This window comes from Mobula birostris, chromosome 27, assembly GCF_030028105.1.
Source record: "Mobula birostris isolate sMobBir1 chromosome 27, sMobBir1.hap1, whole genome shotgun sequence".
NCBI lineage: Eukaryota > Metazoa > Chordata > Chondrichthyes > Myliobatiformes > Myliobatidae > Mobula > Mobula birostris.
Genome location: NC_092396.1, coordinates 18,790,391 through 18,816,201, shown reverse-complemented (window position 1 = coordinate 18,816,201; position 25,811 = coordinate 18,790,391). Strand labels below are relative to the sequence as shown.

General features: G+C 41.4%; 1 protein-coding gene across 2 annotated transcripts in view; it reads right to left on the bottom strand.

The window, feature by feature from the left end:
• odad1 (outer dynein arm docking complex subunit 1) overlaps positions 1-25,080 on the bottom strand; it is a 31,989-nt gene extending 6,909 nt beyond the window's left edge. The window contains exons 1-11 of one of the 2 annotated variants that reach the window (XM_072244727.1): positions 24,997-25,080; positions 19,043-19,126; positions 18,759-18,858; positions 16,551-16,740; positions 14,897-15,019; positions 13,726-13,839; positions 12,856-12,923; positions 11,232-11,419; positions 10,320-10,454; positions 8,666-8,748; positions 5,216-5,384 (exon numbers count right to left, since the gene is read on the bottom strand). In XM_072244727.1, coding sequence (XP_072100828.1) covers positions 5,216-5,384; positions 8,666-8,748; positions 10,320-10,454; positions 11,232-11,419; positions 12,856-12,923; positions 13,726-13,839; positions 14,897-15,019; positions 16,551-16,740; positions 18,759-18,858; positions 19,043-19,106 — 1,234 coding nt within the window. In that variant the 5' untranslated portion in view covers positions 19,107-19,126; positions 24,997-25,080. Of the gene's footprint in view, positions 1-5,215; positions 5,385-8,665; positions 8,749-10,319; positions 10,455-11,231; positions 11,420-12,855; positions 12,924-13,725; positions 13,840-14,896; positions 15,020-16,550; positions 16,741-18,758; positions 18,859-19,042; positions 19,127-19,816; positions 19,904-24,996 lie in introns of those variants that run through there. The other variant, XM_072244728.1, reaches the window with a different exon arrangement.
• Positions 25,081-25,811: the final 731 nt, after the last annotated feature.

The window sequence follows — 25,811 nt, the reverse complement described above, 5'->3', positions numbered from 1 at the left end:
CATCATGGGCTGAGTGTTTTTTTTTAATGTGCCTCCATGTTTTGATGGTCAAAGCAAGCATAAAAGGCATTGAGCTCATGTGGGAGTGAAACCTTGTTGTCACCTACAGTATGCCACTTAGTTTCACCTTGTAGGAGGCGATAGCATTTAGACCCTGCCACAGCTGTTGAGCATCCTTCAGTGATTCAAGTTTGGTCTGGAATTGTCACTTCGCATGTCAGATGGCTTTCTGGAGATTGTTCCTCGACCTCTTGTATCTTACTTGGTCGCCAGACCTGAATGCCACTGATCAGCCCCTCACTTCAATTTTGACTTTTAAGTTTCCATCAAGTGAGATAGAGACACAGGACAAACTGAATGAGAAATTCCAGCTTCTGTTGGTCACATCATAAAACAACGATGGTGTTGTGGATGATTATTCAATTTGTGGTAATACATCTATAGCCTATCCAAACATGAAATGAAAAAAAAACAAACATTAGCCTTGCAAATCTGTTCATGTTTTTTGCCTTGGTGGTTGCTATTAGGATTTTTAAATAAGAGCATTTAATAGAAAAATGTGGTCACAGTTCAAACAAATAAAGGCAAGATTTTGTTTATAGAAATAGTAAGGAAAAAGGAAATTTGCACATTACTGTCACTCTTTTAATCCCACAGTGACATTGTCCTTTCAGGCAGTGTGTCACAGAAAATTTGGTGCATGTTCTATTTGCCTTTCTTTTGTATAGGTTGCTCCCTGTTTAGGTGTTTTTTGCAGCATATATTCTTGGGTTTTGGACTGAGCTAACTGGCAACTTGGTCATAGACAGCTCCCCCTACTGAAAGACTATATCGCTATACTCACTGTACCGTTGAAAAATTGGGGGAACAAATCCAGATGAATACCAACATCCAACATGGCACTGCTTACAGCTGCCATGAAAGGAAAATTCCAGCTTTAGGTCAATGGCAGTCTTTTCCCCCCTCCACGGCAAATGTCGCAATATATAAGTCAATAATTTTATGTTTTTACACTATACTGCCACCACAAAGTAACAAATTATATATCATATAAGACAGTGATAATAAACACAATTCTAACTCTAATTCCGATCACCAAAATTGATCATAAACCATAATCCCAGCGGACTGTACACACGTTACTTACTAAAGATCTAGTAAGACCTTATCTTGCCTCTTCTTGAATTGGCATACAGTCAGACTTAAACTTCAAAGAAAAAATACTTTAGTCAGTGAGTAGTCAATCTATGAACTGGGTTCCCTAGGTATACACTGGAAAAGATATTGATTTATTGAAAAGTAAATAACATTTCTTGCTGAAAATACATTTTAGGTTACAGTATGTGAGTAATTTCAGGTAGGATAAAGGGTGATTGTAGATTAGTTTGGATTGAAGCCATCTGTTAATGATGTGCTTTAGCAATGGTGGACTAGTTAACAAATGATGGTAATCTATTATTATGTCTATAATATTGTATTGCTAAATGACAATGACAAAATTCAGCACAAGGTCATTACTATCAGGGTCGGAGCTGCCCCAGAATGATGCACTTGACTAAACCTTTGTTGCAATTTGCAGGAAAACCTGCCAGCCTTGTGTTGTGTTGCACAGCATTTTGACTGTGTGCTGGTTGGTGAGAAAAAGTTGGTTAACCGCTGTCTCATCAACCAAGAGGAGGTCTTTGAAAGAATATCCCACAAATAATTCTCCACTGTTTTCCCCCCAGGTGATATATGGGAAGGACGTCTATGACTGGTTCCTACTCCACTTGGACATGTACAGCCCTAATTATTGGACTGGTGTCAGGAGGATTTTCAGTTGATTGTGTAGCCAAGTTTCCATTGAACTCAATATATAAGTTTGCTGATGACACAACAATTGTAGGCTGTATCTCGGGTAATGATGAGTTTGAGTACAGAGAGGAAATTAAGAACCTGGTGGCATGGTGCGAAGACAGCAAGACAAAAGAATTGAATTGGTTGTTGACTTCAGAAGGAGTAGCGGACCGCACAACCCAATTTACATCAGTGGTGCGCAAGTGGAACAGGTCAAAAGCTTTAAGTTCCTCGGGGTCAATATCACAAATGACCTGACTTGGTCCAACCAAGCAGAGTTCACTGCCAAGAAGGCCCACCAGCGCCTTTACTTCCTGAGAAAACTAAAGAAATTTGGCCTGTCCCCTAAAACCCTCTCTAACTTTCTATAGGTGCACCGTAGAAAGCATTCTTCTAGGGTGCATCACAACCTGGTATGGAAGTTGTCCTGTCCAAGACCGAAAGAAGCTGCAGAAGATCGTGAACACGGTGCAGCACGTCACATAGTCATAGTCATAGTCACAGTCATACTTTATTGATCCCGGGGGAAATTGGTTTTCGTTACAGTTGCACCATAAATAATAAATAGTAACAAAACCATAAATAGTTAAATAGTAATATGTAAATTATGCCAGGAATTAAGTCCAGGACCAGCCTATTGGCTCAGGGTGTCTGACCCTCCAAAGGAGGAGTTGTAAAGTTTGATGGCCACAGGTAGGAATGACCTCCTATGACGCTCTGTGTTGCATCTTGGTGGAATGAGTCTCTGGCTGAATGTACTCCTGTGCCCAACCAGTACATTATGTAGTGGATGGGAGACATTGTCCAAGATGGCATGCAACTTGGACAGCATCCTCTTTTCAGACACCACCGTCAGAGAGTCCAGTTCCATCCCCACAACATCACTGGCCTTACGAATGAGTTTGTTGATTCTGTTGGTGTCTGTTACCCTCAGCCTGCTGCCCCAGCACACAACAGCAAACATGATAGCACTGGCCACCACAGACTCGTAGAACATCCTCAGGATCGTCTGGCAGATGTTAAAGGACCTCAGTCTCCTCAGGAAATAGAGATGGCACTGACCCTTCTTGTAGACAGCCTCAGTGTTCTTTGACCAGTCCAGTTTATTGTCAACTCGTATCCCTAGGTATTTGTAATCCTCCACCATGTCCACACTGACCCCCTGGATGGAAACAGGGGTCACCGGTACCTTAGCTCTCCTCAGGTCTACCACCAGTTCCTTAGTCTTTTTCACATTAAGCTGCAGATAATTCTGCTCACACCATGTGACAAAGTTTCCTCCCGTAGCCCTGTACTCAGCCTCATCTCCCTTGCACGCAAACCAATCTTCCGTCCTTGGACTCACTTTACACCGCACGCTGTCGGAGCAGTGCTGCCAGGATAATCAAGGACACGACCCACCCAGCCAACACACTTTTCGTCCCTCTTCCCTCCGGGAGAAGGCTCAGGAGCTTGAAGACTCGCACGGCCAGATTTGGGAACAGCTTCTTTCCAACTGTGATAAGACTGCTGAACGGATCCTGACCCAGATCTGGCCGTACCCTCCAAATATACGGACCTGCCTCTCGGTTTTTTTGCACTACCTTACTTTCCATTTTTCTATTTTCTATTTTCTATTTATGATTTATAATTTAAAATTTTAATATTTACTAATTTTTACTATTTTTAATATTTGTAATCCAGGGAGCGGGAAGCGCAGAATCAAATATCGCTGTGATGATTGTACATTCTAGTATCAATTGTTTGGTGACAATAAAGTATAAAGTATAAAGTTAGATCTGGTATTAAGCAGGCCAGCTGAGTCCAGTCTTATATATCTTATTTATTCTATTTATTTAGTGCGAAATAGACCGTTCCGGCCCTCCATTACCCCAACAACCCCAATTTAACCCTAACCAAATCACGGGGCAATTTACAGTGACCAGTTAACCTGCCTGGTACACCTTTGGACTGTGGGAGGAAACCCACATATTCCATGGAAAGGATGTAGAGAGAGACTCGCTACAAAGGATGCCGGGATTGAACTCCAAATTTCAAATCCCCAAGCTATATTAACTGCAGCAAGTCCTTGACAGCATCTAATGGAAATTATACTGATATTGGGGTAGGTGGACATGAGGTCACAGGGGTTTGAGGGGAAGGGTGATGGTGGAGAAAATAACCATCCCAGGCAATGGAACTACTCAGGTTAAGGTCAGCACACATGGATGGTATCACTATTTTCTGTTCTGACCTGACCTTAACCTGTCTGGTTCCATTGCCTGGGAGTGTATACCAGTTCAAGAGAGGACCATGTCATCTTGGTTCAGTTGTTCCAGACAAAGTACGATAATTTCCCATGGTTTAGATCTTAGCCAGAGTCTACACCTTCAGGAAGAGATGAGAGACAGGACAAAGTCCTAACAGTAGGGCTGCCTTCAATCATTAAAATGCTTAAACACCTGAAATTATGGTTTACGATTAATATTAGTGATCAGAATCTGAATTTGAATCACCACTCTATATGGCATGAAATCTGTTGTTTCATGGCAACAATACAGAGGAAAAACATAAAATTACTATAAATCACAAATATAGTGCAAATAAAACAATTAATAAAGTAGTGTAGGGATATGTATTTGATTGCATTTTGAGGGCACAATAGGCAGAGTTGGTGACATTTGCTCACCAACCCCTTCAACACATGTACCTGATTTGTTAACTTCATAATCCTTTAGTGAATACAAAAGTACTGAAGGACTGATTTAACAGGGTAACTGGCCTCAATGTGAAGGCAATAGCTATTTTTCTCCCAGACAGTGTGTATGGTAGGTGGGGGAGCAGGTAGCAGGAAATCAGTCCTTTTTTATGTGAGGTTTAATGAGCTGGACTGGTTGCAAATTTCACACTGGATGTAATCAGAGAATTTGAATCAGAGCTTCTGTCTCTACTTCCTGAGCCCTAACCAGTTCAAAGGTTAATTTATTATAGAGGCATGTATCCATATACAACTCTGAGATTCGTCTTCGCCAGATAGCCATGAAACAAAGAACGAACATGAAAGTCATTCAGAGAGAAACATCAAATCCCTCCAAACACACCTCCACACAAAAAAGAACAACATCTCAGTCATCTACCCCCAAATCCCCTCCTCTCACACTACATCTGGCTACTAGTTTTGAATTCTGCCCATACTGATTGGTGCGTATACTGTCTCTGAGCTCAGCAACTGCTCAGTTTTTCACTATTTACTTTTTGTATTTTATAGTAAAATTTATACCTTTGCATTGTACTGCTCTCACAAACAACAAACTTCATGACATATAAGTCAACAATAAATCTGATTCTGATTATTGTAGTTAATAGGTCCAGTAATTAAAATAAATAGTAAAACAAATACCAGTTTTGAGTTGATCCAGTATTTTCTTGCCTGCTGTGAGTCTGCTTTCATATAACTCGCACTGTTCGCTCACTTCCTCCTGCTGAGCTTCTGTCTTCTTCAGAACACGTTTGCAATCCTCTTCCCGTTGCATCTCCTGGGATTTGAAGGCTTCGGTCTGTAGTTGGATCTGGGGCACATTTGTAACAGGTTTATGGAAAGGTAAAGGACTGGTCAGGATATTAAAGAGCTGACCAGCAATATTATTGCATACCAGTTTAAAATGACAGCAATCCTTCGAGGAATCAATGAAGAGCTATTACTTTAAAAAATTATTTAGAAATGTAGTGCAGAACAGGTCCTTCCAGCCCAACGAGTCGCACTGTCAAGCGCCCCACCTTTAATACTAGCTTGATCACAGGACAATTTACCATGACCGATGAACCTCCTAACCAGTATGCCTTTGGAATGTGGGAGGAAAACAGGGCACCTGGAGGAAGCTCACGTGATCACGGAGAGAACGTGCAAACTCATTACAAATGGCACCAGAATTGAACTCTGAACCCTGAACTCTGAGGCCCTGAGCTGTAATAGTATAATGCTAACTACTATGGTACTGTGGCACCCCATCTTGTGCTATGTCTTTAATGAATTCAGGATACTTCTAAGTGCTTCAAAGTCCATTGGGTACTTTTGAAGAGAAAAGTAACAATAGAAAATTCTGAAAGTGCTCTTTAGAGGGGGAGCAGATTGGTGACCTTTCACATGCTGCCTGACCTGCTGATTGTGTCTAGCATTTTATTTCGGATTTCTGGTGTCTATAGTTTTTAGCTTTTCAAAGACTTTATTACAGATATTTTTGTTGTGCTGCTTGCTCTCTACAAGATCCTTCAAAAAAACTGAGAAAGTGACCAAATCTGATTATAGGGATGTTGGCTGAAAGATCATTTAGCAGATTTAAGTTTGTAATCGCATAAAAGGTGATCAATAGCTGGAACTGGTTCATCTTAGGATCACTTCTATGGTCTGCTTGGGAGACAACAGAATATATTTTCTTTGGAGAAGAAATGAAATGAGCTATATGAACTTAAGACTATAATGATTGTATTATACAATGGTGCAGCAGTTAGTGCTGCCACAATATATCTAGGGGCAGGATTAATCAGTCCTGTCTGTGACAGATTTGATTGAATTTTTCAAGGAGGTAGTTAAATGTGCTTATGAAGAAAGTGTGTTTAATACCTTCAACATTATCTTCAATATAGTCTTTGTCAAGGCCCTAAATGAGATTCTAAAAAATTTGGCAAACTGGACCTGACAATAATAATAGGAATAGAAGAGGGTTCTCATTGCAACTGGAAGCCTATGACCAGTGATGTATTGCAGAGATTGGTGTGTGGTCCCTGGTTTTTATTATAGAGTGGATTCCGGTTAATAGGTCCATTGGTTAATTGGGGCAGCCACTTATTTAGGACAACTCTTAAAGAACAAAAAATAATCGTGAAAATAGCTGGGATTCCCTTTGTTTATTTGAGACGCCATGCTGCTTAAGTGGGACAGGAGACTGTTGCCAAACGGTTTCCAACTAGCGCCGGTCATGTGAGCTTGCATGGCCACTAAACACTACACTGTGCTTAGGGCAAAGTTTTTAAATAGTGTCAGTTGCAAGTGTTTGTGTTCAAAAAGCAGTGATTTTTGTCACATAGTTGGTAAGAAATAAGCAGGAAGACAATTTAGAATTGATTTGCTCCCTGCAGTTTCGAGCATTCAGGCTTGGAGATGCCAAGAGTGATGCCTCTTTATCTGCACTCCGTGTCTGCGCTAATTTTGTTCATTTACAGTCAAGCAAAAGAACGTAGTAGCATGTTGGTTGTCCATCATATCTTACACTAACAGTGAAAACTGTGCAGGAGAGTTTTTAAAGTGGGAGCACCATTGCACTGGGACAGTTCCACTTCTTCAACCTTGGAAGTATGGTTCCAGTGGTACGAGTAGTCATCACAGACTGGGGTTTTCCTCTTTTGTGGATAACTATGACTTCTTCTGTGCCTTATCATACCCTTTGATCTCCACAAAATGTTGCAGAACTGCCTTCTAGGCCGTTGGATCTTACTGTTGATCTCATCTGCCCAGTCTGCTGGAGCAGACTTCACATGCGAGGACATTTCACTGTCAGCTACCCTCTTATGTGGTTTAGCCCATCTGTTAATGCAGTGTCCCAGGGTGTAGCTGCTGTCACATGAAAACAGCTACTTAGAGCTACAGGTGAGAGCTGAGTGTCTAGTGAGGACCAGAGTTGAGTGAGCTGCCCCAGAATGGACATGACAAGCCCCTCCACCAGATGCGCTACCCCTTCTTAGACACCCCTTACACAGCAGCGTACACCTGAACTCTTCTGTTTATAACTAGTAGGAACTAATACACAGTTTTATAATACTGTAGTAGCATTGGTAGTGTTCTTGTGATGAGAGTCCTTGATGAGGATGGCTTGGAGCCAAATGCTAGGATCGAGACACTATTTCAAACTGGATCAAGAACCTGAGCACAAAACACTAGATGAAATCACGAGAAGGCTTATGATTGAGCAGCGAACCTCAGTTCAGGTGTTCCTTAGATGCTCAGTCCTTGGTGCCCAAAATATGATTACCAATTAGCAGGACTATACAGAATCTTTAAAGGGGCCACTCCAGCTATCCCTACTCCGGGAAGTTAGAGCGTCTAAACCTCGTAAGCTGGAATGGATGGGTGCATGTTGTAACAGTTCTAATTTGTTCTCTAATTCATTTAAATACGTAATTTGTTACTCTTAAATGGTAGTTTGTCTTATACATTTTAAACGATTTCCAATAAACCTCAGCTAACTGAGGCAGCTGCTTAATTATCCAAAATATACTGGTCTCAATGTGTCCCAATTAATTGGAATCCACTGTATATATTAATGATATGATGTGAATATAGAAGACAAGATTTGTAGGTTTGCAACCTGCACAAAAAATGGTCATGTTGTTTATGGTGATGAAGGGGAGAAATGGCAGCTGAATAATTTTGATTGCTGGGGGGGTTTGTATTAGTTGGGCAGAGAAATGGCAGATAGAAATTAATACTGAAAAATCCAGCGACGATTCATTTTCATAGGGCCAATAAGATTAGGATGGCACAATGAATAGTAAGACCTAAGGAATTACTGAAGAGCAGAGGGATCTCTGAAGGCAGAAGTGGAAGTAATCAAGAAGGCATATGAGATATTTCATTAGCCAGAGCATAGTAAATAAGAATAAGATTATGATTCAACTACAGTATACAGGCATATGGTCCTGATGACACCAACTCCTAATTAACTTCATCTTCTATTCTTTACAAAAGAAAATGGTGCCCAGCATTGTTCGGCTCTCCTCTTAACCTGGGGCTCTGAAGAACATTTCTTCATTTCTGAAGAACAGCTATTTGAAGAAATGCTTAATGTGGACTTACCTCAGCAATTTCCTCCTGTAGTTTCTCGATCTTACTGTTCTGTTCATTGACGTAATTAAACAATGCAAAGTTACGATCTTCCACTGTTAGGGAAAACAAAAGCGTTGTAATCTGGAAGTTAGAATCAGCAAAGAACGACTATCTGATTTCTCATTTAATCAGTTTACAAAACTTTGATCCCTTGAGGTTCCATTTTCACATCATTGACTAAGCTGGTGCTGCCAAACCAGAATCACAAACTTTCAATTTCTGGTGGCAGCAACGTTCCTTCTAATTTCTAATGACCACTGTGCACAAAAATCTTGTGCTGTGCAATTTTTTGTCTTGTGATAACAACATGTACACACTGAGTTTTATATATAGAGGCAGTCATTTGTACAGCGAGCAAAACACTGTCAATAAGAACTCTGATCTCCTCTAGGTTTGATCATTTTCACTCTCGTTCATCTGCGCTCTCACAAAACGTACGTAGCAGGCCTGTAGCAGGTAATGAAGGATTTTTTCACTGGAGCTTTTGCACACCGTCCATATGTGATTTGCTTGCTAAATGATGCTTTAAAAAGTCAAGTTTCCAGATATCACTCCACTTCTTCCCACTTGCAATTTCTCCAGCAACTTTTGCATTGTGACAATACACACAGGTAACACCAGTTTCTGTATTGTACATAAATATTTCTTGTAGCTGCATGTTCCTGACCTCATGAGCTTTCGGTGTGGCAGTTTCTACTGTTTCATTAAGCCATTTCGCTTTAAGTAAACTAGCAGATCTTTCGCGCTTCATGCCCTTCGCTTCTTTGGAATTCAACATGGTGAATCAATAACTTCATCAATAAAAACAGTATAAATAAGCCAATTCTAAAATCTGCAGACAAATCATTGCAATCTCCACATTGTCAACACCATCCACATCAGAAAGCGGAAAAGGAAATGTGATTGTATACGATTGTGAAATATACTTAACATGGCAACAAGGTAGAGGGTGACAACATTTTATGCGTAGTTTGAATTCCTTTGTACACTGGTAGCAAAAGAAGTGTGCATGCACACTTTGCATCCAATTAATCTGAAATTCCAAATAATTCTGTACAGATGTTATCTAACCTCTTGAACATTTCTAAGATTATGTTTTTTTTACTTCAATTTTTGGATCTTGTAATACCTTATTTTTTTGTTGTAACTGAAGCTTTCCTGTAATGTTGGCATTGTCTGACAAGCATTAGCAGGGAAGGTTTCTGGTGCATCTCCTGCAAGGTTATTACTAGTCTGAAATTCATTGAAAACAATCCCTGTCACTTGCACTGAATTCCACCAAAATATTTACAGTCAATTACCTACTGACTGGTATTACTTTCCACTGACCCCAGAATCAAATTTCCTTTCTGCCTAATCACCCTTCTCCAATGGAAATACAAGAGACTTCAGATGCTGGAATCTGGGGCAAGTAACACTCAGCTGGAGTAATTTAGTAGATTGAGCAGCATGTTTAGGGGTTGGGGGGGAGGAAGAGGTTGGGATGATAATGTTCAACTGTGTGAGTTCCTCCAGCAGATTGTTCGTTGCTCCTCCTTTTTCACAATCCACTGTGCTTATCTGACTCTGCTACTCAGCTAAAACCTTTCTCCCCACAAATCGAAGGCTGAGAGTATTTCCTTACCTTCAACAAACTTTCTGACCATCGTGTCCAAATTGTCTTCCCCAGTGAGAGCTTGGATCTGCTGGAAGGCAGCCTCATACATCTCAATTGTCTCCTCTTTTGGGTCCTTCCTCTTCCTTGCTGGATCATCCTGTTCTGTAATGGTTGTACGATGTGTGTTATGTATTACAGTATTGTGGCATTGTTATCCTTTATTTCAAATTACTGTATTTACAAGAATGATTAAAACTCTCAAAAGGGAACAAGCTCAAAGCTCAAGATCATGTCAGTGATAAATCTAGTTATCTAGATTTTCCAACTTTTCACACAGGTTGCATGATGAATTAACTATTGTACGTCTCTGAGCTTCAAGCTGTTCACTTACGATTGCCTTTTGGAAACAGTTTGCCTGGTTGTTCATGTATTTTATGCTATACTCCAGGTGGAATAGGAGAACAGAGTGTTGTAGTGCCAGATGTGCCACTGTAACCTCCACCACACAGGATCCAGAATTCATTACCAGGTTTGGAATCCAGAAACAGGAGTTTGAATCTCATCATGGCTGTATGAGAAATTGGACTCAGTTTTTAAAGCTGTGGTTTAAGCTAAAGTGACTGCAAAGCAATTGACTTTTTTAAAAACCAAACTCATTCACAAATGACTTTTAGGGATGGAAACATGCTGTCGTCAACTACTTGTCCTTCTATTTGATCCAGTGGCTCACCAACACCTTTAACTCTTAATTGGAATGTGTTATTAAGACCTTCAGTTGTATTATAATCACAAGACATTTAAGGGTGTTCAGTAACTGCTAGATTTCCATTGACACCAACATCCTGAGTTTGAATAGTAAAAATGTTTGCTCCTCGTGCAGGTATCATTCATTATTAATTTGTTGCTTTAGTTGGCAGGGTTTTAAAAACTTCTTTTTACCTTGCTTGTAGGTGCCATGTAACGCTTCATGTTCACTAGGGTGCTCCTGGGCTTTAATTCCCATGAACTCCTTCAGCTTCTTATCATGGTCTATCACTCGCTGGAGTTCCTTCATCTCAGCTGTGTGCAGTGACAAATCCTTCTCTCCCTTCTCCTTCAGCTGAAGCATCTTTGTCTGTGCCTCATCCCTGCAAATGGATAAGCTACAGATTACTTGGAATCACCTTAGCAAGAGTGAAATATTATCTCCAGCCCATGCTGGAATTAGATTCTGTGAGTATTCTGGACCCCATCAATCTCCGGATTATGTTGCTACTGACAAGATCTACATTTATTTCTTTAAGAAGGTGTAGGAGAGCCCTGTTCTTAACCTGCTCCAATCCAATGCTCTGTGGTTGTTGCCAGATCTGCAGAACAAGACATTCAGCAGATGCTAGAAATCCTGAGCAACACACATGATGCTGGAGGTACTCAGAAGGAAGGCAACATCTATGGAGGATCCTGATCACCCAATCATTAAGGGTCTTGGTCTGAAATGTTGACTGTTTATTCCCCTCCGTAGAAGCCACCTAACCTTGTGTGTGTTGTTGATATTATTAAGTGGTTTGTTGTGCTGCTCTAGAGTTAACCACATTCTTTCATCTGGACCATGAGAGCTTCTAGATTACTACACCAAAGGAGTGTCACAACCACGTAAGATACTATGCAAATCCAGTACCAGTTAAGGATCTAGTGGCAATCAGGAATCACTAGATTGCTTTCAGGACTATGTTTCTGTCTTGCTCTATCCTGATTCAGCATTAGGATGCTGAGGCCAGTTTTAACATTTCAATAGTCTAAGAGCACTTAACTTAGCACAGACTATCGCCTATTTTGCTGGTCCATTGGCCACCGATTCTCACCTGCAGAAGATCAAGTGAGGACAATTTTGTAACTTGTATTTCAGGTTCCTTGACATCAGTGCAGCATAAATAACTTATAGTTCCATGGAAACCTGAGGAACTGAACTGAATACATAAAAAACCATAACAGCGAGAGTTTGTTTATAAAATTATGAGAGGCATAGATAGAAAGACAGCTGGTATCATTTTCCCAGGGTCAAAATGTCTAATATTAGAGGGCACATATTCGAAGGAGGAGGAGGGAAGTCCAAAGATGTGCAGGACATTCTTCTTTTACACAGATTATGGTGGGTGCCAGGAATGTGCTGCCAGAGGTGGTGATGGGAATGTTTAGACAAGCAAATAAATATGCAGAGAATGGACATATATAGACCATGGACAGGCAGAAGGGATTAGGTGTCATTAGCTTGATGAGGTTGACATGACATCATGGGATGAAGGGCCTGTTCATGTTAGTATGGAGGAAGAGTTAATAGGTTGTTTGGAATGGGTGTCCCTTAAAGTCATTTTTATCAGCTGAACTAAATCTGGTCTCTGTTAAGCATATTCAGCTCTGACAAAGGGAATAGCAGGAAAAATGAATTGGTTTCCAGCATGCCACCATTCAGAAATCACTCTGCCTCCCTGTGTGGTGAAATATTTCTGAAGACTTCTTCGACCTGTTAATTTTAACAGGGCGAAAAGAACTGAAAAGAGGTGTTCCTCGCACATAGTGTCATCACCTGGCATCGTAGGCAGCAGTCGAAGTATCAATCACGGAACCAATTTCTTTTCGAGTCTCAAGAAGATCCTAATCAAAGTGAGAGAGGTACATCAGAATCTGGTCAATTATCACTGTCTTACATGACATGAAATTTATTGTTTCATGGCAGCGGAACAACAAATGTCTAGGGCTTAGGTGGTACATTAGGGGTGAGAAATACCAGGTTTTCGTTATGTAATTATAACAGCTTCACTGCTCCTTCAGTTAGTGAGCAACCACCAATCGAAAGAATGTAGGAACAAGAAGAAGCTATTCAACTTGACATTCTACCACCATTCTTTTTTCTGAATTTACAATTCAGTATAAGAGGACGATTTAATTAGCTCCTTTCTGTTGACTCCAGTTCCTGGTTGCTTGCTCTCCACAAGAGCTGAGCCAAGTCTGGGATTTCTCTGTATGAAACTTATGCAGAAACCAAAGTTAAATTGTTTAAATGACACTCTGGCAAATTGTAAAACTGAATTTAATAAATTTGACACCTCGTAGAGTCACTCAAGGAAATGGACTTTATAACTGCCTGATTATCCACACAATTCCTCTATGTTAGGAAATAATCCATTGAGGCAAGTTGGATGGGCAGTAAATGCCAATCTCTTGAGTGCCACTGAAGACTAATTGAAAAACAGAGTATTACTGATACAACTTGCTGTAGGAGAATTTGTATTAATTAGAGACTCGGTGTGCAGACTTGTGAGAAAGAACCTCCCCTGAGAAGGGAAGTTGACAGGCGCTGAGGTGTAGTCACTTTCAACCTCGAGCAGGACAAGGTATATTCTAGCGAAGGCGAAGATATACACAGAAGTGAGAAACTAGTGAGTTTAATCCTTACTTTTTCTAGCTTTCTGTGGAGTTGCTCAAACCTTGAGCGCTCAACACGCAGTGTATCAATCTGTTCTCTTAGCTGCCCGTTTTTCATGAGCTGGGTATTGAATTTCCTCAGTGCCTGTAAATTGAAAACAGTAGATTATTTCAGGGCAGTGAAGTCACCAGCTTTGCTTGACGCTGGCACCATGATCTCTCCTTCCACCTTAGCCCACACCACTAGGTGGCCTCCTTGCCCCTGCCACACTTCCTGCTATTAATTAACTGACCAGCCAATTCTTCCATGCTCTAGTTTCCTATTCTAGGCACAAAGTTCACAGGCGCTTGGAGTTAAAAATGCCCAGAAATGGTGGGGCCCAGGTGATGTGTAACAATATTAATAACCTTAGAACTAATTTCTCCTTGTTTCATGGAGATATTTCTAAAGGAATATTCCTAATTTGAACATTATTGCAAGCTAGAAAGCCCTGTACTTAATCTTCCTTTTGAATTTAATCCTGATAACTTGGGTTTCAAGATTCTAAGAAAACCAGAAATTCACAGTGGGATAAGGACTGAATAAGAACAGGAAATGTACCTTTAGTTTAAAAAAATTACAACATGATTAAAAGAGGCTTTAGTTCCACAGTGTCTGTCAATGCAGATCTGCACATAAAAAAACAGGAATCCTAGGTCTGTTGTTAACTGATCCAGAGTGTTCAGTAAGGTTCAAGACTAATAAGCGGAGGTAATTTGGCTTCACGGTTAAATATTAATTGCCAGAATTTCTATCAATTTTCTCTGGGAAATTAATTTTCAGTTGCTCTCCAGTCATCCCTTGTATAACAGCTGTCACAACTTCTGTGCAGTTCTCTAAACAATTGTGCCTAGGTCAAGCATGAAAGAGTCAATTAGAGGCAAACAAGGATAAGAAAAAGAGCAATTGATTCAATATGGGAATTTAAAAGCGATCCCACTCAAACCATATGGGGTTTATAGATTTCTGCTATTTGTGGTCTCAACAGCTCCTGTCATCTTTTAAGTTCATATCAACAATATTTGCCTCATAGCAACTAGTATCATGGAAGTGTTACAGTACAGGAGGCCATTTGGCCCATAAAATCTGTGCCAGCACCATGAAGAGCCTGAAAGATTCCTGGCCTTTACCGACTTCTTTGTCATACTCTAAGAGTTCTTACCCTGTCCAGACGGTCCTCCATGATCCCAATGCTCTTCTTTAGGTGTTCATTCATTGCTTTGACATTAATACCTTTACTCAGCCCTTTCTTCTGCTCAAAGATTTTTTGCTCCAAGGCCTTTATCTGTATTAAAAGTATTTGAACAAAAAAGAAACGTTTATTGATAGGGTAAGATTAAACCAAGTCAACATTGACTTACACCTACAGACACACACACATTCATGCAGAGATACTCTCATTTCTGTCTGTGCAGACATAATGTATATGGCACATGTTGGTATCCTCAAACATACACACGCACACACACACACACACACACACACACACATGCTCAAACACACACGTGTATATCCACATGGACGTAGAGACACTCCCATGCACACACACAATCATGAAAATCTGAAGTAGCCATAGAATATTAGGTTGTGTTTCTGTACCCACAGTTACTGCTATGACAGGATATTCCGTTGTGGGAAGGGACCCCAGTTGTTGAAGCAAACACAGAGAAACAGGAGAATCATCCAAAAAGACTGACATTTCAAGAACACCAGCTCTAAAGCAACACTGCCTTTGGGTTGTTCATTAATAAACTATTATTGTAATTGTATTGTAAAGCACGTTTACATGAAGCAAGTGAAGTGTGACAAATCTAGTGATTTTGTGATCAATGAAGTCAGCATGTAACTGAGCCACTGGGAAAAACCTCTGAGTTTATGCTCTCTCTAGGTGAGCCACAGTAGTTACACTTCACAAGCATCTGATGTGCTCATTGTTCACATACTGTGTGTGTGTGTGTGTGTGTGTGTGTGTGTGTGTGTGTGTGTGTGTGTGTGTGTGTGTGTGTGTTGAGGATACCAACATGTGCCATATACGTTATGTCTGCACAGACAGAAATGAGAGTATCTCTGCATGAATGTGTGTGTGTGTGTGTTGTGTGTGTTGGGGTTGGGAGAGCTAGGATTCACAATCCTTTCTGAAAATTGCAGGGCAAGGGCAGGATCTGTTTAGTATAATAACATATTCTCTGATTGCATACTATGTCCAGCTGCACGTGAAGAATCACACTGGTAAGATCTAGAGCTTTCCTATATATGATACACTGAGGGATCTTTACTATCCAGCAGAACCAGTTAACCAGGTAAAGATGTAGTGTTCCTAGACATCCCAAGTTTAGAAGGCCTGACGGGCCCAGTTTCTGAAGCTTCTATTATCTGAGCCAAGCTACGGCAAGTCCAAATACATCAGTAGGGAATAATCCCTTCCAAACTGGACAGTAGAATTCCTTGTAGAGTCAGTATTGATTGAACCAAGTCCTGAAGTATTAAACCAATTTTGTGGAGCCAGGAGGATGTGGACTTCACCAACACCCACATCTCTCCCCCAGGTTCCTGCATGGATCCAGTTCAAGCTCTCCACCAAATCCTGCATCCCCTATCTACCTACACCCACAATATTCCATCTCCTTGGAGCTGGAGTGGTGTCTGGGCTGCCCAAACTTGTGCTCTTTTCTGACATTGCTTTTCTGCTTTGGATAGTAAATCAGACAGTGGTCATTAGCTCAATCCCCCACTCCTGATCTTTCTACCTCAGAATACATTTGCACCGGACATTGTGTTGTCTCCTTTCAATGGCAAGTAGTAACCCACATCGTCACCTCTGCTTCCAGATCCTTGATTGTTTGCTTTTCATTGGCAATTTGTTCCTCCAGCTTCTCCCGGTAGCTCAGGCTGTTCTGAATACCTTCCATGTCCTCTTGGTCCTGCTGTCGGTACTGTTTGCTCTCGAAAAGCCCCAAGTTTAGTGTTAACTCCTCGCGATCCTTTTTCAGTTTTTCAATTTCTGCCCTAGCAAAATGAGAAGGATCAAAAGTCATTCGATTTGCAAATCAGTATAGGTACACAAACATCCCACCTCTCCTGGAAATTCCGGGAGTCTCCCGCATATCGATAGTGGCTCCCTGATGCCTGGAAATTATATACAATATCCCAGAAATAGATTTTTTTGAGAAAGAGAGGGAGAGGGAGAGCAAGCATCCTGATTGGTCTCTCTTCGCGCTAAGAGTGGTCCCCAACCACCGGGCCACTAGGAAACGATATGATTTGGTGATATGAAGCGATATGAAGCAGCTGCACCTTTCCTCATTCCCTGTCACGCACTGTTGAATTTTAATGCACGCAAGGTCATCAGTGACCCAAGTCGTGCAAAAGAATGGGCCCGTGACCCATTTGTGAATGTCCCTGGTGAATCATCCATGTCGGCGCGGGAAAAAGATCAACTCCTCCAGCTTGCAAATGGCTGCGGGCTGAAAAGTATGTTTGACATAACATCTCTGCTGGCATTCTGGATCAAAGTCAAGGCTGAATATCCTGAGATAGCCACGAAAGCACTGAAAACGTTGCTTCCATTTCCAACATACCTCTGCAATGAATGCAACGAAAACTAAATTGCGGAATAGACTGGACATAAGGAACCTCCTTCGAGTATCGCTGTCTCCCATCACCCCTCGATAGGACCGTGTTGTTGCAGGAAAACAAGCCCAGGGCTCCCACTGATTCAGCGATATTGGTGTGTTGCAATGATTTTATATGTCTTTACTGGGAAAATATGCGCTGTGTGTTTAATATCCAAACATTACTTAAAATGTTATGATGCTATTGACTTATAATTGACTTATCACCTATATTCTGGTCGTGATTAACACCTCCCCCCCCCCTCGGTTGGCCGCTCCGCAAGAATATTGTCAATATTAAACCGGTCTGCGGTGCAAAAAACGTTGGGGACCCCTGCTAAGTAGACCTATCAGTTTTCTCTGTGGGTGGGCTTTACAGTCCACCTCAAAAATAACGACAGTGTTGCTCGCTGCACTGTTTGCAACAGTGACTTTTCTATTGCCCATGGTGGGTTAAAATGTAAAAGACATATTGAGGTGAGTTTAACAGGTGTCATTCGTTCATTAGCATAGCTAACGTTATTTAAACTAGCTGGCTGGCTGCTAAGGAGCTACTCTATTGATGTCCTACGTGATGAGGCCAAACTCCCTGTAGACTTGCTTAAAGTTGTAATAGAATAAACATGATAACATAATATAAGTACATATTTTAATGTCACATTTTCTGCATATACCCAACTTGGTTTATAGATTAGACAAAATCACTAAACCAAGTATTACATACACCCTTGGAGGTCGACGGGGGGGAGGGATATGGGGTTGCAGGGGGCGGGGGTGCTACCTCCCTGAAATGGTGGTGATACCTCCCTGAAATGAGTTTTTGCAGGATGGGATGTCTGCGTACAGCACAGGCCTGAAACAGATTAAAGCTCCCTTTATGCTGTTTTATGAAACAGTCCTGCATAGCACAGCTTGTACTAATCCTCCATTTTGCCCCAGCTTTAAAAGATCATCCACCAAAATCTGCAACACACAGAAACCTCTGGAAGAACTCAGCAGTTCAGGTGGCTTCTACAACGGGGACAGATCCTGATAAAGAGTCTCAGCCTGAGTCGTTGACCCCTTGTTCCCCTCCATAATGCGGCCTAACCTGTCTAACCTGGATGAAATGCTGAATTCATCCGCATTTTATGTGTTTTGCTCTGGATTTCCAGTATCTGTGTGTTTATTATCCACCAACCTCTTCCCACACTAACTCTGAACTTTTGATAATTTTGAATAAATTATATAAATAGAAATTTTGATAATTTCTATTAAAAATATGCTTCTACTACATAAATCCATTTGGCAGATCCACTCTCACATCTGTCCATGCTGTATGGGATTCAAGGTCACAGAACAGAGGGTTACTCCAACCAGCTGTGGGTACCAGCTGAAACTGAGTCCATAGAGCTCTCTCCTGGTGACACTTACCCCTGCTTCCTAAGCATCTCCTGTGATTCAAGCGTATAGGCCTGGCGATCTCCTTCCATGATTCGAAACTGATGCTGCAGCTTTGCCAGCTCACTTTCCGCTGTAAGGAAACGAATAGGAGAGCAGGTAGGGATATTTTCAAAGAAAAGGCTTGCATATATCTGATATTATTTCCCCACCTCTTGATAATTATCTAAGTTGTTATGATATTAACATTAGTGTGTGCTGTATCACTTAGGTCATTACCCTGATGAATATTGAAATTGGGCATATATGTTTCTTACCAAGCACTTCCATGTGTCCATCACTCCCATTCGAACGGTTACTTGATGCACTCCCACCAGGCATTGTATGCTTTTAGATTCTCTCTGAAACACAAAAATATCTTGAAATAATATTTTGTTGAATAGTGGCTAGCTTACATCTTGTGGCCACATTAATTGATGCACAGAACTTTGAGACACAATCTATGTCTGGAAATTCTGTGATAACCTGCATTCCATGGCAACACAGGGAGCTGCACAAACTCCTATATTTGGGACCTGCAGTTAAGACAGAAATTCACAACATCCTATACAAGGCAATTTTTACATGGGCTAGGTTCAGAGTCTCTTTAGCCTGTGGAAATTTCATGGACTGTTCAGTCCAGAAAGTTTCAGTATTCTTGAAACTGGTGTAGGTCGTTCAAGGGTGTCACTAAGCAAATGGGGATATACAGCCAGCCCGACAACTTGTGACTATGGAACTGAGCCACAAACTATGTAACATCTCCTGCAATGCCCATCGCTAGAGGAACCCTGTACTGTTGCAGATCTTGCCGAATTCAACAACAAGGGGCAAAAATGTGTCCATTTCTGGCTGGGCCATGTATATACTGTCCATGGACACGATAAGAAGAAGTACTCTTGTAGAAAAATGAGTTACTGATCTTGAACTTATGATAACCTTCACTGGAGTTTGGAAATGAAGCAGTTAGAGGGAAAATAGAGAAAAAGAAATGAATACTGAAAGACAAAACAACAGGAATTCTGCAGATGCTGGAAATTCAAGCAACACACATCAAAGTTGCTGGTGAACGCAGCAGGTCAGGCAGCATCTCTAGGAAGAGGTACAGTCGACATTTGAGGCCGAGACCCTTTGAAAGTATGAGATTTAAGACTGTTGTGGTTGATTATGTGAAACTGTTGAATTTATACTTCAGCCAAGTCATAAAATCAGTGAAGCTGCAAATTTATACAAAAATTCAACATTAATTAACTACCGAGTTAAGGTTTGAAAGATCATTTAAATGTCTGTTTCAGTAGCTGTTCAATCTACTCCAAAACCTGGGACAGGTTTTCTTTGGATTTTGTAAGTACGTCAACTAAAGAGCATATTTTATGATGTAGTGGAATGGAAAACAGAAGCTCAACACCAGAAGGTCAGTGATAGATGGGAGATACTAAATTGCAAAAGTACCTTCTGAAAGAGGCTGATAAAAATTTAGTGATTAATACCAATAAGGGTAACAGAATAATTATCTGAAATTACCAGGAGAAAAAAAGCAAAATACTTTTCTGCATTTGTTAATTATCCAGTATTATTGAGTTTGCTGCACAGTCCAGAAGGCTGCAGTATGCTTGTAGAAGGACATGTTGCTCTTCAGCTTATGGTCCTAACCTTCGTTGGAGGTTGAAAGCACAACAGTCAGAGAAAAATAACCAATACTTGAAGTATGAGATGCAAAGCTGTTGTTGCTGATGATGTGAAAATGTCGAATTTATACTCGAGCCAAATCATAAGTTATATTTTTCCTGGAGCTTCTTTGGAATGGTGTAGTAGGCCAAGGACAGAATTCAAATAGGAGGGTGATGGAAAGAGGCATCTAGGAGCTTTGGCTCTTCCCTGTGGACTGAATAGAGATATTCTGCAAAATGATTGCCACATCTGCATTTGATTTCTTCAATGTAGATGAGGGCTTACTGTGAGCAGCAAATAGAAACACAGAAAATAGAAGCAGGAGTAGGTCTTTTCATTTGCCACAATCATGGTTGATCAACCACTTCAATATCCTGTTCTCCATATCTCCTGATTCCTTTAGCGTTAAGAAATACCTCCTTGAAATTATATTTAATAAATTGGCTTCCACTACCTTCTCTCCAAGTTCACCACCATCTGAGTGAAGAAATTTCTCCGGACTCTCAAATCTAAACGGCATATCCCACACCTTGACACACGTCTAAGGTTCCAGAATCTCTGGCCAGAGGAAACATCCTCTCTCTATCTGCTATGTTCATTCCTGTTACAAAGTTATAGGTTTCTATCAGTTTGTCTGTCATACCAATTCAATAACACTTTCAGTACGCTGGATGAACTCAGCAGGTTGGGCAGCATCAGTTAGAAACGATGAGTCGACGTTTCGGGCCGGGACCCTTCGTCAGGACTGAAGAATGAAAGATGGCGAAGGATTTGAAGAATACTTGTAGCTTCAGTTGAAAGACCAGTAATTTGAAAGACAAAGGGGTGGGGGAGGGGAAGCATTGACGTCATAGCCCTGAAAACAATGGGTGGTAGAAGAAGGAGGTGGAACCATGAGGGAGCTGGGGGAGGGGTACAGTGAAATAGGGATAGAGGAAGGGAGGGGGAGGGAATTACCAGAAGCTGGAGAATTCTATATTCATACCAAGGGGCTGGAGACTACCTACTCGGTATATGAGGTGTTGCTCCTCCAACCTGAGTTTAGCCTCATCATGGCAGTAGAGGAGGCCATGTATGGACATATCTGAATGGGAATGTGAAGCAGAGTTGAAGTGGGTGGCTACCGTGAGATCCTGTCTGTTGTGGCGGACGGAGTGGAGGTGCTCGATGAAGCGGTCCCCCAATCGGCGTCGGGTTTCACCGATGTAGAGGAGGCTGCACCGGGAGCACCGGATGCAATAGATGACCCCGACAGACAACAGGGGCAGAGTTCCCCTTGTCCTTACCTACCACCCCACCAGCCTCCGGATCCAGCACATTATCCTCCGCAACTTTCACCACCTTCAACAGGACCCCACCACTAAGCACATCTTTCCCTCGCCACCCCTCTCCACTTTCCACAGGGATCGATCCCTCCACGACTTACTTATCCGCACGTCCATCCCCACGGATCTCCCACCCGGCACTTATCCCTGTAAGCATAAATGCTACACCTGTCCCTACACCTCAACTCTTGCAATCATTCAGGGCTCCAAACAGTCCTTCCAGGTGAGACAACACTTCACTTGTGAGTCTGTTGGGGTCATCTATTGCATCCGGTGCTCCGCTATAGGAAACATTATCTCCATGTCCACTCAATCTACCTGCCCCTCCCACCTGTCTTCATATCATCCATAAACTTGGCCACAAAGCCATTAATTCCACCATCCAGATCATTAACATACAACGTGAAAAGAAGTGGTCCCAACACGCACTCCTGTGGAACACCATAGTCACCGGCAGCCAACCAAAAAAAAAGCCTCCTTTATTCCCACTCTTTGCCTCCTGCCAGTCAGCCAATCCTTTGAACATCTGATGCTGGCCTACCTTAAGTCCATTACTGATTCTCTTCTTGATCCACTACAGTTTGCTTATAAAGCAAATCACTCAGTTGAGGATGCAGTTGACCTATGCCTTCATTCCATTCTTCAACATTTCGACTTCTCCAACACCTATGTGAGGATCTTATTTGTGGATTTTATCTCCTTCTTTAACACTATTGCTCTGGAGTTGCTCCATAGCAAGCTAACCCAGTACCTAAATAGTGGGTATTGGCAGCTAAACTCACCATGGAGAATAAACAGGGACGTAAACTAGTCTTTGAAGATTGGGTAGCTACAGTATAATTTCACTTCAGTGAGAGCACTTGTGGTTATTTAAATCCAAAAGGGCTTAAGGTTTTCGTTTGCGTTTAGAGCTTTGCGGTCAACAAACCCAATACCATCACAAATAGGGCAAGAGCAGTAGAGTGGGAAATGGAGCCTATGTGGCTGAGGGGCTTGTTTCCTTAACGTTTTGCAGTTCCAAAGGTCACTACACAGGTATATCAGGATATTGGAAACTCTAAACTTATAATTTCATTATAAAACTGTTATAATTTATTGCAAAGGGGATTTAATACAAAGGCAGCCGTTAATCATAGTACAGGCTCTTTGGCTCACAATGTTGTGCCAACCTTTTAACCAATTCTAAGATCAATCTAGCCTTCCTCCTACAGAGCTCTCTATTTTTTCTTTCAACAATATGCCTATCTACCAGTTTCTTAAATGCCTTATAAAGCCTCAGCATTACATCTTTGCTCTTATATTCCAGTCCTCTCAAAATGAATGCTAACATTGCATTTGCCTTCCTTACCACTACAAGTTAACTTTAAGGAATTCTGCATGAGGACTCCCAAGTATCTTTGCACCTCTGACTTTTGAATTTTCTCCTCATTGAGAAAATAGTCTACTCATTTATTCCTTTAATCAGAGTGCATGACCATACACTTCTCTATATTATATTCCATCTGTCACTTTGCCCATTCTACCAATGTAAGCCCTTCTGTAGACTCCCTGCTATCTCACCACTACCTGACCCTCTGTGTAATAAAATCTCACTTCCCCCTACACTTACTTCCAGTCACCTTAAAATTAACCATTCAGATATGTAAGGCATTGGCAAGAGTATGCCTGAAGTACTGTATACAGAACTGGTCTCTTTCTTTAAGGAAGGTTGTAAGACCCCTCACACCCTCTCCATGAACTGGTTGTTCTTCTGCCATCAAGCAAACGTTACAGGAGCGTCAAAACTAAAACCACAAGGCTACTAAACAGCTTCCTCCCACAGGCAGTCAGACTGCTAAATAACTGCTCCACCTGACTCTGCTTTGGACACTTTTAACTTGCACTGGACACTTATAACTGATCTTAACTGACATGTGGCTGTTGTGTTTTACTATTTATTGTTATGTTTATTATTTAGTGTTGCGTTTGTTATGTTATGATTGCACTGCCCCTGAGAAACGCTGTCTCATTCTGCTCTGCAGAGCTGATGTGTGGTTAGAATGACAATAAAGTTTTTTGAATCTTTGAATCTTTGAATCTTGAAGTGTATTTGAAGCAGTTTTAAGAAGGTTTATCGGACTGGGGTGTGCTATGACTTGGTTGTCTTTTAAGGAATATTTGCTCTGCCTGGTGTTCTATCCACAGCAAAAGGGAATGAATGAAACATTCAATGGCCTTGGCAGACAGGATATTGACGTGATGCTCCCCTCAGTGACTATCTGGAACTAGGGTTACTGTGTAAAAGTTAAGGATTTGCAATTGAAGGAAGGGATATGACATCTTTATCTCGCCAGTAGTTGTGATTCTTCGTCATGAGACAGAGGTGGGATCTTTCAGTTTATTTAAAGGCAGAGGTAGAAGGATTCTGGATAAGTAAGTGAGTGATGAATTAGTGCTGGTTTTGAGATTGCAATCAGATAACCATGATCTCATTGAAAAGAGGAGGAGTGAGCCGCCTAGTGGCCGATTCCTCCTCCGTTCTCGAGTAAGATTGTTATTACATCTGAAGTATAGGAAGATCGTATCTTCAGGGAGAGGGAGAAAGTTTAGGAGATTGGTCAGAGTTATTTTTGCTGCAGGATGGAAGGTGTTGTCAATGTCTATGGGAGACAAACAGCTTTGTAAGAGTGATAGCGAGGCTCTGGTTATTAAAAGTAAGTGCCGGGGGTTAGCGCAAGTTTGGTTGTCAATTCACACCCATAAGAAAAACTGGATAGTGATCAATAACCCCGAATATTTTCCCCTCCTAATGCAGCTACGCCCAGACCATGCCTGGGGCCCCGAGCACCATTCGCCAATATTAGTTTAACTCGTTACACTTCCCGCGATGGCACTTCGAACCGTCCGAGTCCTTTCATTCAGAATCATTGAGCATTGGAGACACTTTCGAAGAATAAAACAACGGGAATTAAAGTTAGCAAGAACTGACGTTTATACTTGCTGAAGCTTCATTGGAATTTTCTAAATATTCCAAAAAAAAGTTTCAGTTTAGCAAGTTCCAGACTGGGAGAAATGGGAATTTCTTGTCTATTTGCAAATATTTCAGTTGAAATATGCTTGAACTATATTGAATTATGATGCATGAATCGCATAGAAATGGGTTAACGGAGATGCTGTTGGAATTGTTTATTAGTTTATTGAAAGTTTGCAAATCGGAACAATCTAGGAGTAACCGGTAAGAAATGATTACATCCTACCTGGCGCACAGATTCGGCGAGAGTTGGAACCGACTCGTGTCCCAGAATCTGCAGCTAATTTCGACAGGAGACGTTGTTAGCAACAATCTCTAAGGCCGGAGACACTAGCCAATCCACGGAAGCTACACTTGTTGGTGTCATTTTGGATACAATTTGTTGCGATGGCTACCTTACCAGGAACGCGTCATTTCTGGACTGTGCAATTCCGCCGCCAGTTTCACTTTTCACTTGAGGTTGCTGGCAGTTTTGTTTCCGCTATTGCCGCTGGCTTTGCTCAGCGGGTCAGAGAAGGGTACATGGTAAACATTTCAAAATGGAAATTGTACGTATCATATCCAGTTATGAATATGGTGACATATTTATCTTTGTACGTATGCCTGTCTCATGTTTTGTATTTTGTGAAATCCATAGTTGACAACTCAGGTCTGCTCGATCATTCAATATGATCACGATTGATCGTTTGCCGCAACGCCTGTCTTCTGCATCAACCCCATCTGTAGTAGAGACTATGAGATACTGGAGCAAGATTAGGTATTCGCCTGTCTCCTGCATCAACCCCATCTGTAGTAGAGACCATGAGATATTGGAGCAGGATTAGGTATTTGGCCTTTCTAGTCTGCTCCACCAGTTAATCATGGCTGATGCACTTCCTTCTCAGCCCTAACCTCTGCCCTGTAACCCTTTATGTCCTGACTAATCAAAACTCTTATCAACCTCTGCGTTAAATATACCCAATGTCTTGGCCTCCACAGCCACCTATGGCAACGAATTCCACAGATTCACCACTCTCTGGCTAAAGAAATTCTTCCTCATCT